Genomic DNA, 15,854 nt, shown 5'->3' on the forward strand with positions numbered 1-15,854 from the left:
TTCAAGAGACCATCCCATACAGTTCATCTGGGCACTGGATACCCCCCATTTTGGAATCATATGCAAGATCACTGCTAACCAGATGAAGCCATCTCTCCCAATCTTTGCAGCTAGTTAGACTCATCACCAAGTACTACACATCTGGATTTGCATGTCCTTGTCTGAATCAGTCTATCCCATCTTTTATAGCTTCTGAAGTAAAGTCTAAGTGCAGTATACAGTGTCCATAAATAACTCCTAGCAGAGAGATACACTGTTGCATTAAAACAGTTGGACTTTGGCTTGTTGGATTTTATTTCAGCAAGTGATAAAGTTTCATAGGTAGCTCATGCATTCATAGTAGCAGCATCAAGACTGTGAGCAAACACTTAAAAGTTGTTTTAGAAAGGTATTGTAGCAAGTTAGACCATTTTATTTTACTATGTATGTAAGTAATCTTTGTCAAGACATACCCTGAGGAAGTGTGCTCAATGTTGAGTTACACACGCTGTAGCGGGTGTCTTCCTAATTGTATCTGCCCCACAACAGAGGTACTTTCTAAAGGCAGCCAGCCTTCTTTTTCACTTCTCAGAAGAATGAAAAATAGCTTACTTGTTTACGGCCACAGAAGTCAGCAACAAGAAAATAGTTCTTCAGATGTAGAAACCAGGCAATCGAGACCAAATGCAAGATTCAAGACCCTTGAAAAGCAAGCCACATACTAGTAAAACCAGGTTACTTGAGTAAGATCCTGCTCAAAAATAGAAAACCAAGCTATTTGTACTTTTCTGTGTATCAAGTGTAAAGAACATTCTCAGTATCTTTGACAGAGATGCTTTTTCCTGGAACTGTTGTATTTTGTCTGCTAACAATGAATAGCCAAAGTCTTATGTTAATCAGTCTAAACAATTCATCTTTTCACCTCTGTCTGGTCTTCAACCAGCTTCCCTGACTTCACGAAGCTATACTTTTGTCCAGTTACATAATGATACCCTGCAAACCATAGGTTTTAAGTTTCATAAATAAAGTCCAACCAAACCACAGCTTAGACAGGAAGGTTTCCAGTGAGTATTTTTTATGTTGTAGTTTAAGAAAAGTAACTTGAGAATTTATTTTAAAAAAATATTTTGCTAATAGCAACCAGAACCTTTTTAGTATTACAAAATTGTAGACTTCTTTATCCCCACCTAAGTTTTCAGTAGTAACAGTTTTAATTCTTTAAGAAACTTAAGAGCTAGTATCAACATGCCTTTGTTAGTTTTGTAATTGTCAGAAGTCACATGCAATGCCCCTACCACAGAACACACTAAAAACTCTTTAGCTGCATGCAGAAAGATACATTCTACCCAAGTCTAATTGAAGTTGGGCTGTTTGGGGTTTTATTTGCAGAGATGGAAAAAATTAAATTTGAATCAAAAAACCTGAAACTCCTATTCTGAGGAGATTCCATTCTTGAACATCAAGACTTGCCAATTTCACTTTTCATATCAATATTGTATCACTTATAAGGCTGGTTGTCAGATACCAGTGTTAGATCAAACTGACCTGGTTTTCAACTTTGTGGAGCTCACTGTTGTTAGATATGTGAAAGTTAACAGTGTTGCTACATGTAGACACATAATCACGGATTTTAGATTCACTCCAAAGCTCTGCACAGCCAAGAAACTTTATCTTCACTAGCACGAACAGACCACCTTTCTCCATCATGCATACAAACACGTCAGAAGAGCACAGCAATGGTAGTCTAAGAAAAAGTATCTACACCACAGTTAAGGCAAAAAGGGAGAAAATGCACCAGGATCAGTCTGTATCAAAGCCATCTATAAGTTCAGAGAAAATAAAAATCAGATTGAAGACAGCACACTTCTTACACAGACTTATTCATTACTACTACTTTTTTTTGTGTATCAGAACATACCCACACCATTCAGTGCATTCATATGCAATACTAGATCTACCTTTCAGAAAAAGGAAGGCCAAGGATATTCTACTTTGTCATAGACATCACCTTTACTGTTTTTCCAAGCATGACAACTTAAGTAAAAAAAGTCAGAGCACAAAACATTTTGAAGTTTCAGCTACCACCATTTGTGTTCTTTTGTGATAGAAGTTTATACATTTTTCTGAAAACCCTCCTCCTGAAACTTAAGTGGACTTTTTCCAAAATGCTTTACAGGAGAAAGAGCAAGTTAGGCGTAAGTTCAATTCTGCCTAGAATTCCCAAAGTTACAGCTACATCTGGCAAGTTTCACATCTTCAATTTAATCACTCCAAATTAGAAGCATTTAGTTAATGCCACTTAATTGTTCACTCAAGCCCTGCAGGGGAAAAAAATATGCTCATGAATAGTTTATAATGCTGTCTTTGGAAAGAAATGTATTAAAGCAGCTAAAGAGTTTCTCATGCATCTGGTTTACTGGCTACCAGACAGATGAGGGCTAAAGTCACTTTGACTTTCTGGGGATCTTTTGAGAGGACAAGTATGTGCATGCACCAACTGTTTTAGTTGGGAGTCAAACACCTCAATGTTAAACAGCAGCCTACAGAAGCATTCTCCTCCAGTAAGGGGTTACTCTTACTGCTGCTTGCTAGAAATGGATTAAAGAATTGCTGTAGCTATGGATGTACCCAAAACAAAGCTGTTTTCAGGTAGGGGAATAGAATGAGCAATTTAACAGTGCACATGAAAAGCTTGCATCTTTCACTGACTTATTCACTTCACAATCACTGACAAGACTGATGTACATATTTCTGCACCTGCAACTGTAAAAGCAGATAAAATATTTAATATGTCATTTACAATGTATTTTATCAGCTTGGCATACAGATGAACAGACTATATCAAAGTAGTTGAGTTATAGGCTTGTGGAGGCCCTGCAAAAATATTACTTCAGCTATCTGCTAATTTAAAAAAAAAAAAAAATCAATTTGCATTTTAGAAGTGATACAATTCCATCTACCACAAAATACAAAGAGCTGCAAAAACGTATACCATTCCAACAACAATGTATATAAGTTATTAAATAATGATCTGATTTAAAAGAATATAAATGAAGCCTTTAAGTAGGTCTTTTCTACATGCATATTATTCCTCATTAAAGAAAAATATGTAAAAAGGCCATTGGTAATTGCTTTGTTAACCACTGTAGAAAACGCCAATTCTCTGGTCACAGACGCCACTAGTTTAGCACTTAAGGTCTCTGCAGTGTTACATGTGATTATTTTTAAATACTGTTAATTCTATTACTCCATTGGTAAAGAATGTGTGACTTGGAATATGGCAGTCTTCATATTGAGAAGGCAGTGATGCACAGTTTTATAATTATCCAGAACAGCACCCTCCGCTGCTCTGTACTTGTGGCTCATCATCAATGATCTGTACACCTCGCCTTGCTGTTCCTGACTGACTGGAGCCATTGCCTCTTGCTCTTTCATCCACTTGAGCAGTTTCTATCATTCCTGTAAAGAAAGAACTGTATTAGATGACATTCCACTGCATTTTTACAGAAGACTCTGCTATCTTATTCTATCTGAACAATATGCACAAAGTTCAGCAGGAGTGGTTGGTTCCCCTATTTGTTATGCAGAACTAAGTATTCAGGTATCACATGGCATAGCTGCAAGAACATATTAAATCTTTTTTCTAAAGCACCCAACATCCAGCTGCTCCTGGTAACTAAGGGAGACCTTAGAGATCCTCAGGAGTCCTGGAGTTAGCAACTTCAAAAGCTAGATTTACCCAACCAATCAACCAAGAAACTCCACCCTCCCAAAAAATCCCCCCAAAAAACCCCCAACCAACTACCTCCTCAGAAATGCAGGAGACCTTTTCCTTAAATTCTTTTATCACAGAAACACAACTAACAGGATGACTTGCTTGTGTTGCATTTTCATCCCACATACCATGATCTTTACAATTTGTTTAGATTTCTGTATAAAATTTGCATCCTTACCGCTTTGAGTTTATGATTTGTAACTGACATCATTTGAGAAGATTTTTGAAAGATGTTGAAACAGAGGGTTTGAAGCAAGCAGTGGTGAGAGCAGTAATATGATGCTTGATTTGGGTTACTAATTTATGATAAGTGGAACAGCAGTTGGTGCTCCAACAAATGACCAAGACATTTTTGGAGTACAGCATGGATTTGCAATATTGTAAGCATCCATACATCAAGCTTCCAGAGCTGTTACAGTACGCATGTGGCTCGAAGTAGACTGAAATGAAGTCAGTTTTAAGTAGTAATTTACACTAAAGCTTTTCTATATGGCATTAACAGCATTTCTGAAGCATTTTATGCATGAGCTCCTTACCAACAAACTAGTTAATACTTACTTTTGCAAAGGTCAAGAAACAGTTCTTCAATTCCTTTGTTCTGTTTAGCTGACGTATGATAATGTTTTGCTCCAACAGATTCAGCATACCTGTAGAAATGCAGATATGGAGCTTCATTGTAGTAAAGGGCTCATTCTTTCTAAGCCACTTTACGTGAAGGAATAAGATGATCACAAGAAGTTTTATTCTGACTTCAGAGCTAATCTACACATGCTTATTTAATACAAAAAAAGGAGTTTTGTGTTTAAAACTGCCAGGACTAATGCAACACACTAGATGAAATTAAGAAAATTTCATGTCTAGAAATGGACTTAAACTGTAAATGTTGACTTTAATCACATACAACTCTCAAGCTACAGTTTGGTCAGCCAGGACACCCTGTGACTCAGATACTAACAGAACACTCAACAACTGGCAGGCATAAGCATAGCTGGCTGCTGTGTTAACAGCATCACGAGTTTATTACTCCAGCATAATTCTGCAATGACTGCTTCGATCAGTAATAGGTGTGACTTACGTTTCTGCTTCTTGCACTGAAACATGTCTCTCTTTTTCCAAGTCTATTTTGTTACCTGTTGGAAACAAGTTAATCTTTTAAGTTTTTGCACTCCAAAATTACCCAAAAAGAAAGCAGACATGTAACCATGGTACTCCATTTTCTCAAGCTGTCCCAGTAAAGACCAGCTCTTACACAGGTCTCAATTTGAAGGACAATATGATTTGAGAATCTCCTTTCACACAAGCATTTACAGGCAATGAAGATTAAGTGTTACTTCCGTAGAGAGATCAGGACAGCTAAACGCCTCCATATAAGGCACCTGATTCAGGCTTTTGCTTTTCTTTTGCAATTTATTAGCACCCTCCCTGTGCTGCAGAGGTACTTTTTGTAGAATGTCCACATATCTAACCTCATAAAAGTGTTTTAATAATTAGATCTGATTTAAACCTAAACCCAGAATTTCTGTTGCTTTCAATTTGCGTTGAAATATCCAAGCTTTAATCCAACCTGCAAGCACTTAATTATGAAAACAGACAAGCACCTAGTCTATGCCACTTTGAAGCCACGAGTTTGAGTACTTGAAAGAAGGATAATATACATTTTTTTGTTAAACTACAGCCTGCAGATGTCTGTACCACACACTTCTAATAGTGCATAATTAAACAAATTATTTTTTCAATCAAACTCTCATGTTCCTCAATGTCATCTACTGAAACATCTAGCTCCAGTTTGATTTTAAATATCTAATATAAAATCTTACCCCTTCACATGTACAAGCTGTCAAAGCAACATTTGGGAGATGTTATTAATCAAAAGAGATGCTTCCAATTCAGTCATGTTGAAAAAGACTTACCTACTATACACAAACAGATTTCATTTCCCAACATTTTTCTTAATTCCTTAACCCAGTTTTTTACCTGCAAAAAGAACAGATGTGAGTTTGTTTTCACTTGGTATATATTAACTTAGGCAATGCAGAACCATCCCACTTCCTTCACTAACCATCTACTCTAAACTTAAAGCAAAGATGTTTGGAGCAACTTAAATGGAAAAATATTCTTCAGATAGCTACACATAGCTCTTGTTTAGCAGGTTTTACTTTGCAGGTGAAATTAAGAGCAAATGACTTAGACAAAATGGTTTAATTACTCCAGAAATGTAACTCACCACACTCAATATAACAAGTTCACTGCATGGGCCACTTTAGGTCAGACATGAGATCTTTTATCAACAGGCACTTACTGACAGATCACAAATGGTACTTAAAAGGTAGAGGCACCTGAACTGAGTTTTTCAGGTGAGATTATAACAGATGTTTGTTTCCTGAAAGAACAGATGGGACAAGCATGTTGACTCAGCTCATGGTAAAGCACCTGTTATCAAATCTGTCGTCATGCTTTGGAAGTTGTATGATCACTACATGCTATTTTAAGGGAGTAATTGTGAAGAAAGGCAATCACTTCAAGAATCTAAAAAATAAGTTAGGCTACATGATAAAATAGTACTTCTGCAAATCACCCTTCCCTCTTTTTTCTGCAGATTTACCCACCTGTGTTTTGGTATCATAGCATTTTACTAAATAGGGCTCAGCATGAAAAGGCACAAGTTGAAGTAGTACCCACAAGTCATCACCATTCTGCAGGTGGGGACAAGTGTTTAACTGCTAGCACAAGTTCTTTATTTGCCCTGCACCAGACTATTTAAACTAGTTAAGCTGTTGTGGAACTGTACCCTTACACTATTTCTATTGCTGCTAACCCAAGCCTTGCCCATACAACCACAATTTCTTACCTCTCTCTCCACATAAGTTCAACTGGTTTTGCTAAAAGCTAGTTAGAGATAAACTTGCTTAGAAAAGAGTGTCACCAGTTTTCAGCTGAAACATCCAATAGAGTGGTCACACAGATTGACACCGGTTGGAAAAAACTCACCTGATCAAACTGATCAGCTAATACAGCCACAAATAACTAGCCATCAAACTACATGTTTTGATGAGGATTTGAAGAACTAATAACTTATCACAGAGAAGGTAATGTCTCCACTATCATGTATTGCAATTTCAAAGTTCTCAGATCTGTAAAAGATCATGTCACTTAATATCTTTTAGTAATTTGGTTTATATAGTAAAGATCAGTATGGCAAACCATGACAACAGTACAGGTTTATATTTACAGCCTGTCACAGGTAACTCACACAGCTACATCAGAGATTATTCTGAGTTGGAAGGGACCCACAAGGATCATGAAGTCCAACTCCTAAATGAATGGCTCATACAGGGATCAAACCAACAACTTTGGCATTATTAGCACCATGCTCTAACCAACTGAGCTAATTCTCTGGTGTTCTTTGAATAACCTGATAGCAGGGAAGTCAGTCATCAAAAGAATACTAATAAGGTGTACACTTCCATTACATGATCTACATTTGCAAATATAAATTGCTGAAAACAGAAGACTTCTCTTTACATAGATCACAGATTATCTTTCAACCTGTTTACAGTTTAGACATAAAAGCTGTCCAGTACCTTTTGAAAAGAGTCTTCATCTGTTATATCATATACTAGAATAGCGCCATTAGAGTCCCTGTAGTAGATAGGCCCCAATGCATGAAATCTTTCTTGACCAGCTGTATCCTGCATTTAAAATACACTTGTTAGCATTTAAAACAAAGCAAACAGTACTTCAAGGAACTGCAAATACTTAGGAAATTTTACTTTATTAAGAAGGCTTACTATATCTCAAGTGTTAGGCACTAAGTATTTCTTTTTCAGAAAAATATTCTAATTAGATAACAGGAAAATAGGAATGTAAACATACCCATATTGCAAGGTTTACTCTTTTTCCACCAATATTTAGTTTCTTTGTAAGAAAAGATGCCTGGAAAGCAAAACAGATTAGAGTTAAGTTTTACACATCAAACACATAATTTGAGTTCAGATTAATTTATTAATAAAGCATCAGAATCAATAAAAGACAAATTTCCAGATCGAAAGACACTGTAAGCAAGAAGGCTAAGTCAATACTAAGCCAGTTAGTCATTTCACTACAGTTTGCCAGCAGTCTATTCTAAATAAATTTGGGTTAAGCCAATAATTTACTACATCTTTCTGCTGTTGTTTTGAATTATTTGGGAAGGATAAGTTGTGTTGAAAGAGTCTGAATTCACTGATAAGTCTAAGCTGAACTCAAAGCATTTCACAAGAGTACGTGAAGTTTGGGTAAGAACTAACCTAACAGGATTTTTAATCTGCAGGAATTAGGCAAATTGTTCACTATTAGTAAGCTACTAGAACCACAAACAACTGTTTTAATTTATCACTAAATATCTTGGACCATTAGTATTTCACAAGTTTCCTTGTATGTAACTTTTCCCTTTTTTTGCTGAAGTGAGCCCACAACTCACCCTCATCTGTTTTTTTCTGTGGTTTTGTTTGTTTGAGCTGAAAAGCCTGAGAATAAGCATACAAACTGCTTTAGAATTCCACTACTTCTGGAAATGTTTTACAGGACCAGAGCACACTGGAAGGTTAAACTAATTTCAGTAACTCGGGTAGGTCTGGTTTTCTCCAAGCTTGCAAGATTCACGTTTTCAAACCACCTTTGTTACCAAGTCTGTAATTTGACAACTACAAAGGGAATATAATTTAATACAAGTTTAATGGACCAGAACAGGGTCTCAAGGTGTTGATACATTAAGAACCTGCTCCCCCCATTCTAAAGACTAGCAGTAACATGCTAATATCAAACAATTCAGTTACCAAGGGCTAACTTTTGTCTTCTGCCTTAAATTATAGTCAGTTTTCCTTCCAGTTTTACCTCATTTTGCATTTGGGTTCAAACAAGTACTGAGTGGTATTTTATGATACATTCACCACAGATTATTTTAGGCTGGATTGTAGCAGCTCAAGAGGGGCTCTCTGTATGAGCACTGACCAGCCACAGAACCAACAATCACATGTGTGGAAAGTGCCATGGGTGAGATGAGCTGCTTGAACCAGCTTGCTGCTTAACTATACAAGCACCAGTACACACACAGAATACCACAATAGTTCAGTGTACACCACCTTAAACTGCTGTCAAAGTGCCTTTCTGGAGTGCTCCCTGTATTACAGTTAAAGTCATCCAACATTCAGTTGCTAGAGCAGTTCCTGCTCTTCAGCTACCTCCCTAACATTGACTCTGGCATGTGATTGACCAAAGATAAGATTATGAAAAAAAACTTTCATCTTTAAGTTGTACCTTCCCCCAAAGCTTTCCACAAAGCCTTATGAACAGAGCAGACAGAGGGAGAGAGAGAGAGAAAAGACCAGAAGAAAAACACTCAGACACTTTCCAAGAGCAGATAGCAAAGAGCTAATCACTACAACCCTTGTGTTCAACATAACTAAAGCATTAACTACACTCCCCCCCTAGTCTACAGTGAGGGGATGTAAGTCAAAAGTCAGGAAAAACTTCCAGACAGCATGTTAAATGGATTTGACCCTCTAGCCCAACTGTAACAAACAGCTTAACAGAAGAGTAGTAAATCTTCAGCATCAGAAAACTTTTCATTCTTTAAAAACTCTACAGAAAGTAGTTGATGTCTTTCAAACAGCTGTCCCTAAGGATTAACTCATCAATAGTCCTCATAATTTGTTCTACTACACCACAATTTAAAAGCCAAAAGCTTAGAGGCAAGTACAGAAGTTTTAATTCACCAACACCCAGGCCACGTGGAGAGAAGCTATTGCTAGGCACAATGAACCAAGCTTACCTGACAATACTTTATTGACCTGCTGTACTACAGTACTCAATATTCTACTGAGAAAATCTCAAAACAAAAGCTCTTCTGAGCAACATTTGCTATAAATATATATCTATATATATATATACCCAATTAAAAAACCCAATAGTTTGACAGTAGGTTTATTATTGGAGTAATTCCAGCACAGTTCACTTGATATCAATTTATAGCTTATAATTATTGTATCAAGATGAGAGCACTGACTTCAATGTTTCAAACGATGGGAACCAATTCGAACTGTCCTGCCAGGTCTGACAACAGGTTATGAATTATATTAATTGGATGCAAAAACCCCTACTTTTCCCGCCTCAGCTTTTTCACAATATTGTAACTAGATGTTTCCTTGTGTGAATCAGTAACTACCTTAACTTCAACCTGCAGGTCCATCAATATCTTAAGTATATTATGTGATAGTAACACAATTACAGCAATACATCCCAGCAGCCTCCAAAATCAGAGGAGGCTCCCGTGCACTCTAGTTAGCATTGAGAGAAGGGGGGTGTGGAGAGAGGAGAAACTGCTGCCTTTGAGTCGAAGTCTTCTGTTACTAGCACAAAAGAAACTTTGCTATTTGCATATACAAAAAATAACTTCAGAGTAGAATAACATCACTAGATGTAGTTTCCAGAAGGCTACAGTCTCACTACCCTTTTTGTTGCAAACATATTGGAATAAAGCCCTATGCCATACTTTCTTTTTTCAACTTAGATAATATTGTGGATGGAGAGCCTCTTGTCTAAGTATCTAGTGATCTTTTCATATGATTCATCATTGTCACTCCTTTGCTGGACCAGGAGCAAAGTATTTATCTAATTTTGGCTTTACTGAAACAAAAAGGAATTTGGTGCAATACTTTGAACCGTTGCCATGAAACAAAGTGACCTCATCAGATTAAGCCTTTTATCTAAAAAAAAAAAAAACAAAGGATGCTTTGCAAACGTTACTTCGTATTGCTTAATCAGATAACTTAAAAATAAGATGAAGAAAAACTAGGGTATCTTCTAACTTAATAGTGGAAGAACTTCAATTTTGTTCTAGAACTGTAAAATGTGGGGAAATAAAAATAATAAAGATAATACTTAACAAGTGTACATGATGCACAGTAAGATTCAAGAGCAGTTGACATTGTATTTTACAATCAGTAAGATGCATATGTGGCCAAGGAGGCTCAGAACAGGAAAGCAAACAACTTGATAAACAATGTGCAGTCAGTTAAAAGACACAGATAGCAACCACAAACCTGGTTATGATGGAGAAACAAAATCTCAGTAGGAACTGCAGGGACGTGCTTCCACTCCTCTATACACCCCTCTCCAGACAGTCAAAACCAAAAGCTCTGGAGCCACACTATCTGCAGACATTTTCCTACCAGCATTTTAGAGAATTTAAAGGTGTGGTTTATGATATTTGCGACCCAAGTCTGTATTGCAACCCACTTTTTGCTTATAATTTTAGGTTTTCCACTACAGATTTAAAGAACAAGAAAACCCAAACAACAAACATAAGCTTCATCATATTACAATCTACTTGGACCTACTCTTGCAACATGGGATATGAGAATTCAGCTACACATGATCATTTTGATGCACTTTAACTGATTGTTTGCTCAATGCTACAGTTCTGCTGCACCTCTGACACCTACAAGTTACCAGGCATCTCTGTGGCATACCAAGCATCAATTACCTCTGTGGCACGGCAGCTACAACTAGCTTCCTGTAAATACCTTGCCTCGTAAACCTACCAGCAGATTAACCCAAAACCTGAGTACGAACACAGCATAACAATGTCTAAAACACATTCTTCTTACCTATTCACAGCAAAAATGGCCCTACATTATCCATTTATGAAACAGTCCCTGTATTATTTCTAGTGCATCTATAATGCTGCTTTGGTTTTAAGGGAAAGTTTTACTATTAATTACTTCTGAGATACACAACTCAAGAATTTTCCCCTAAATGCATGGGAATAGCACATAACAACCTTAAAGCTCTTTTTTTTTAAATCACCTGCTATTTCTTCCCTACTTCAGGCAACCGAAAATTAGTTCAAAACCCACTACTAGTGCACCAAGTTTGTTTCTTTATTTAAAAAAAAAAATTGAGTGGTGTAAACTGAATCCACACCTCCACCTATGCAAGCTGACATCCTGAAAGACTTAACACACCTTAACACAAACTTCAAAACATGTTTTCTGAGACCACGTACAGTACAGTTTATTCTGTACCATCCATCACTAACTAGTAGGTCATGAACAAAACCCACTGTTTTCAAGCAGGCACTGTGTCACATTTTATCAGTGGGAATTCACTTGGTAGTTCTTTATAAATTGGCAGACAGTACTACTGAGAATCCAGCCAAAATTCAGGGAGCTGTCGTGACAAGCAGTTAAGCTTTAAGAATCTTTCCCGTTGTTAAATCATAAGCCATTTTGTGAAAGCTGTTCTCCTTAATCAGTAAGGTTTAGATAGTGCTAGTGTTAGGATTTGAGAACATGAGGAAGACTATGATTAACAGAAACGCAGCACATATGAAACACTTAGTCATCAGTCCACTAACAATGATTACAATAACAACGTTACTTTTGCATTATACTTTCCAAGATTTAAATGAAGACATTCATATACATAACTGGAAAAAACGGAGCAGTTAGTATGCAAAGTAGAAACGAGGCCTGAACATATCGAAGGCTTAGATATGAGGCGTGAAAAGAACGAGAAAATTGGCTTCCAGCGAACTCGGCAGGGGAGAGCCACCATTAGCGAGCGGCGACGGTGACTCCGGCTGCCACTAAGCTGTAAACAAGGCACTGCCAGCAGTCCGAGGAGGTGCGCAAGGTGAGGAGAGAACAACAGCGGGACCCCCTACACCACCAGCACCCCCCCACCCCGCCCCGGCCCGCACCTGCAGAGTGGTGATGTGCTTATCGTTGAACTTGTTCTCGCAGTAGCGCAGCACCAGAGAGGTTTTCCCCACGCAGCCCTCCCCGAGCAGCACCACCTTGAAGGAGAAGCTGCGGCCCCCGGCCGCCGCGCCGGACCCCGCCGCCATCCGCGCCCCGCCGCCGAGCCGCGCCTCACATCAACGGGCCGCACCGCGGCGCCGCCGCCGCCCACCGGAATGGGAGCCCGCGGGTGAGCGGGAGCGGGGCTGGCGGGGATGGGGAGGCACCGGCAAGGCCGCGGAGGCGGAAGACGAACACGGCAACCAAACCTGCCCCGCAGCCACGGCCCCACAGCCCCTAATGGCGGCTCCTTCCTCCTACGTCACGCGCCGCCCGGTCACGCGCAGCCCCCGCCGCCAATGGGAGGGGGGGACGCGGCGGCGGCGGGAGGCCCCGCCCCCTCGGCGGCTGCTGGGCGGGGCCTGCTGGGGGCGGGGCTTGCGGAGGGGGCGGGGCTTGCGGAGGGGGCGGGGATGCCGCGGGAGGCCCGCGCTCCCGGAAGGATTTGCCTGTGAGGCCGGCGTTCAGGCTTCCTAGTGCAACGCGCCTGCCTACCTCCCGAGCGTTTCCCCGGCGAAACCGAGAGCCCCTAACAAACGTCATAAACATCACAGGCACGGATTTTGTGCGATTTTCGTTCTGTGAACTAAGCTACACTAGTCTCTAAATGTTAGCAAAATAGAAGTCTGTAATAAAGTAGTTTAAAATAGGGACGTGGGAGCAGGTGAGGAAAAAGGCACAAGAAAAACGTTCTCCTGTCGAGTTCCTTGATTGCAGGGGTCCAGTAGTTTCATACACAAGAACTGGATAACTGCCTTGTAAAACTGGGTATCACTCCTTAATTAAAAGTAATCCTCACAAACCGATCCAAACGACTGCAGTACAACCTCTCTCTAGTGATCATTTAGTGGTAAGAAAAATAATGCTTATGAAAAGGCTTCATAGCGCAATTTCCTTTTTCTCTATCAGACAGTATTAATGCACTGTTGTATGAGAAAGAATAGAGGAAAGAACAGAGAATGCCTCCCGGAGAACAAAGATTGGGTTTCCTGAAGTAAGAAGCCCTGTCACTGAACAGTGTTACATTTACATGCAGAATGAATAGTTTTTATTTCCTCCAGAGGTAAATAAAGTGAACCTTTTGAGTAAATAGAGGAAGTGGGACAAGGGAAAAAGATCAATGCAGACGCAATCATCAGGTATATCTTTTCTTTAAATAAATTTCCAGTTTTATTAGCACATAAGCGCTTTCAGCAAGTTGCTATAAAAATACTGTCTTGCTGGAAAGCAATGCTGGCTTCTGTCAGTCATGCCTTCTGTGGACAGGCAATAAAACTGACTGGCATGTTAGTTATTCTTTCAGGCTGAATAGAAGAAGGAGGAAACATGGAGTTCGGATTAAGGTTGCCAGAGAAAATGGAAGTCAGTGCTCATGAGCACAAGCTGCTTGCAGGGCCCAGCAGGTTGAGGCTTTCCTGGGTAACTGCTGGCAAATGCATCTGCTGCGACACAGGGCTATGTTTTCAAAAACCTTCCTGTTCTTACAGCTTTTTACTGTTTTCAACAAAAATAGGTTCCATGTACATTCTTTATAAATACATGGGACTGTACTGAAGAATACACCGGATTTGTACTTTTCAGTTCTTCTTTGCATGGAAATGTTCCATATGCTGATACATCTGATTTATTAAAAGGGTACTTTCTGCATGGGTGATTTTTCATCAATCCTAAGTGTATTACTACACTGTAGTGGAAATAGAGGCTACCTTCCAGTGAGAAAAGAGAGCTGAAGCTTTGGAAAGGGCTGCACATGAGATGCCCAGTATGAAGTCCATGTGCTGAGTGCACCTGACAGCACAACTGTGAGCGCTGTTTTTCTAACAGAGGGCACACCAAAGCAGGACACCAACTGAAGCTCGGTTCTGGTTGGCTATTTCTCAAAGAATCCTCTGCCGTGGTGAAGAGTCAAACGATGCATTTCCCACTGACAGTAGACTGCTGCAAGTAACTACAGTATTCCATCATTTCTGTTCTCCTCTCTGGTATGGAACCTGTGATGACTGATTTTGTTGTATGAGAAGTCCTTTACTTTCCAAAACTTCGGTCAAAGGCTGATCTGTCTGAAAACAGAAAATTCTGTCAGTGCTACCTGAAGTGTAATGTTTCACTGTAATCTCACACACAACTTTGTAAAATCTGTAGGTTTAACTATCTGACTGTTACCAAGTTATTTTAATTGTGTTAAATTAATTTGGGAAGTGTTTATTTTGTTTCAGAGAATTTGAGATGAGAATAGCTCTTTTTCCTTCAATTTATTTTGCTTCCCCTTTTTACACAGCTCCCTAAAAACAGTTGTACAGACCTTCTGTGTCATCTATGTTGCTGATTACATCTGCATGAGAAATGCCTTTCAAGATATATTTTATATTTCAAGAAGATGCTACAATACTCTATATGTTATTAAACCAAAACAAATTGTACTACAGCATCCACTGCCATAACCTTTGATCATTTCTGGTAAGACTTTACTCAAGTGTTTTATTTCACAGGTGATGTCATCTCTAAAAGTGAAAATAATGTGCTTCTTTCAGCTTGCATTATTAGATCTCCTTACAAAAATATTAAATGTGTTAATTCTGCTGTGAACTTAAGTGTATGCAGTAGCTGTCAGTGTAGATACTTTAGTAGGTCAAACCCACAATAGCATAAACGGTACCTCCCAATCTGTGGACAACACACAGCTCATTTCTGGGATAATTATGTATTGAATATTATAAAAGTAGCAGTTGATTTGTAGATAATGTCAGTCTTATATTTCCATTTTTTCCTTTGGAGAATATTTCTCAGCATAATTTGATATACTTGCAGCAAAATGCTCTGATTTTATTGGATTTGCTTGGAAAATAATCATATTACAAAATCTTGGCCAAATAATGCACAGTTGTGTAAGTTCAATGTCCTTAAGAGTACAAGATGTCCACAAAAGCAAGAAATCAGAAGAGGGAAAAAATCCCAACCCAACAATAGCAGCAAAACCACACTTAAAATGAAGTTAATAATACTGTCAAAAAGAAAGATTTAGGTACAAAAGATACAGAATAAAGGTGAAGAGCAAAGCATGTGAAAAAGAAAAAAGAAAAGAAAGAAAAAAGAAAAGAAAGGAAAAAGAAAAGAAAGGAAAGGAAAAGGAAAGGAAAAGGAAAGGAAAAGGAAAAGGAAAGGAAAAGGAAAGGAAAAGGAAAGGAAAAGGAAAGGAAAAGGAAAGGAAAAGGAAAGGAAAAGGAAAAGGAAAGGAAAAAGAAAGGAAAAGGAAAAGGAAA

General features: G+C 38.7%; 1 protein-coding gene across 1 annotated transcript; it reads right to left on the bottom strand.

The window, feature by feature from the left end:
* Nucleotides 1–270: 270 nt before the first annotated feature.
* RAB21 (RAB21, member RAS oncogene family) lies at nucleotides 271–12,864 on the bottom strand. Its single transcript, XM_032106021.1, has 7 exons — nucleotides 12,495–12,864; nucleotides 7,628–7,687; nucleotides 7,336–7,443; nucleotides 5,665–5,728; nucleotides 4,830–4,884; nucleotides 4,313–4,401; nucleotides 271–3,438 (listed from the first exon to the last, which is right to left on the bottom strand). Exons 1-7 carry the CDS (start codon nucleotides 12,639–12,641, stop codon nucleotides 3,302–3,304), a joined length of 660 nt encoding a protein of 219 aa, XP_031961912.1. The 5' UTR covers nucleotides 12,642–12,864; the 3' UTR covers nucleotides 271–3,301.
* Between the last annotated feature and the right edge of the window lie 2,990 nt (nucleotides 12,865–15,854).

This window comes from Corvus moneduloides, chromosome 4, assembly GCF_009650955.1.
Source record: "Corvus moneduloides isolate bCorMon1 chromosome 4, bCorMon1.pri, whole genome shotgun sequence".
Classification (NCBI taxonomy): Eukaryota; Metazoa; Chordata; class Aves; order Passeriformes; family Corvidae; genus Corvus; species Corvus moneduloides.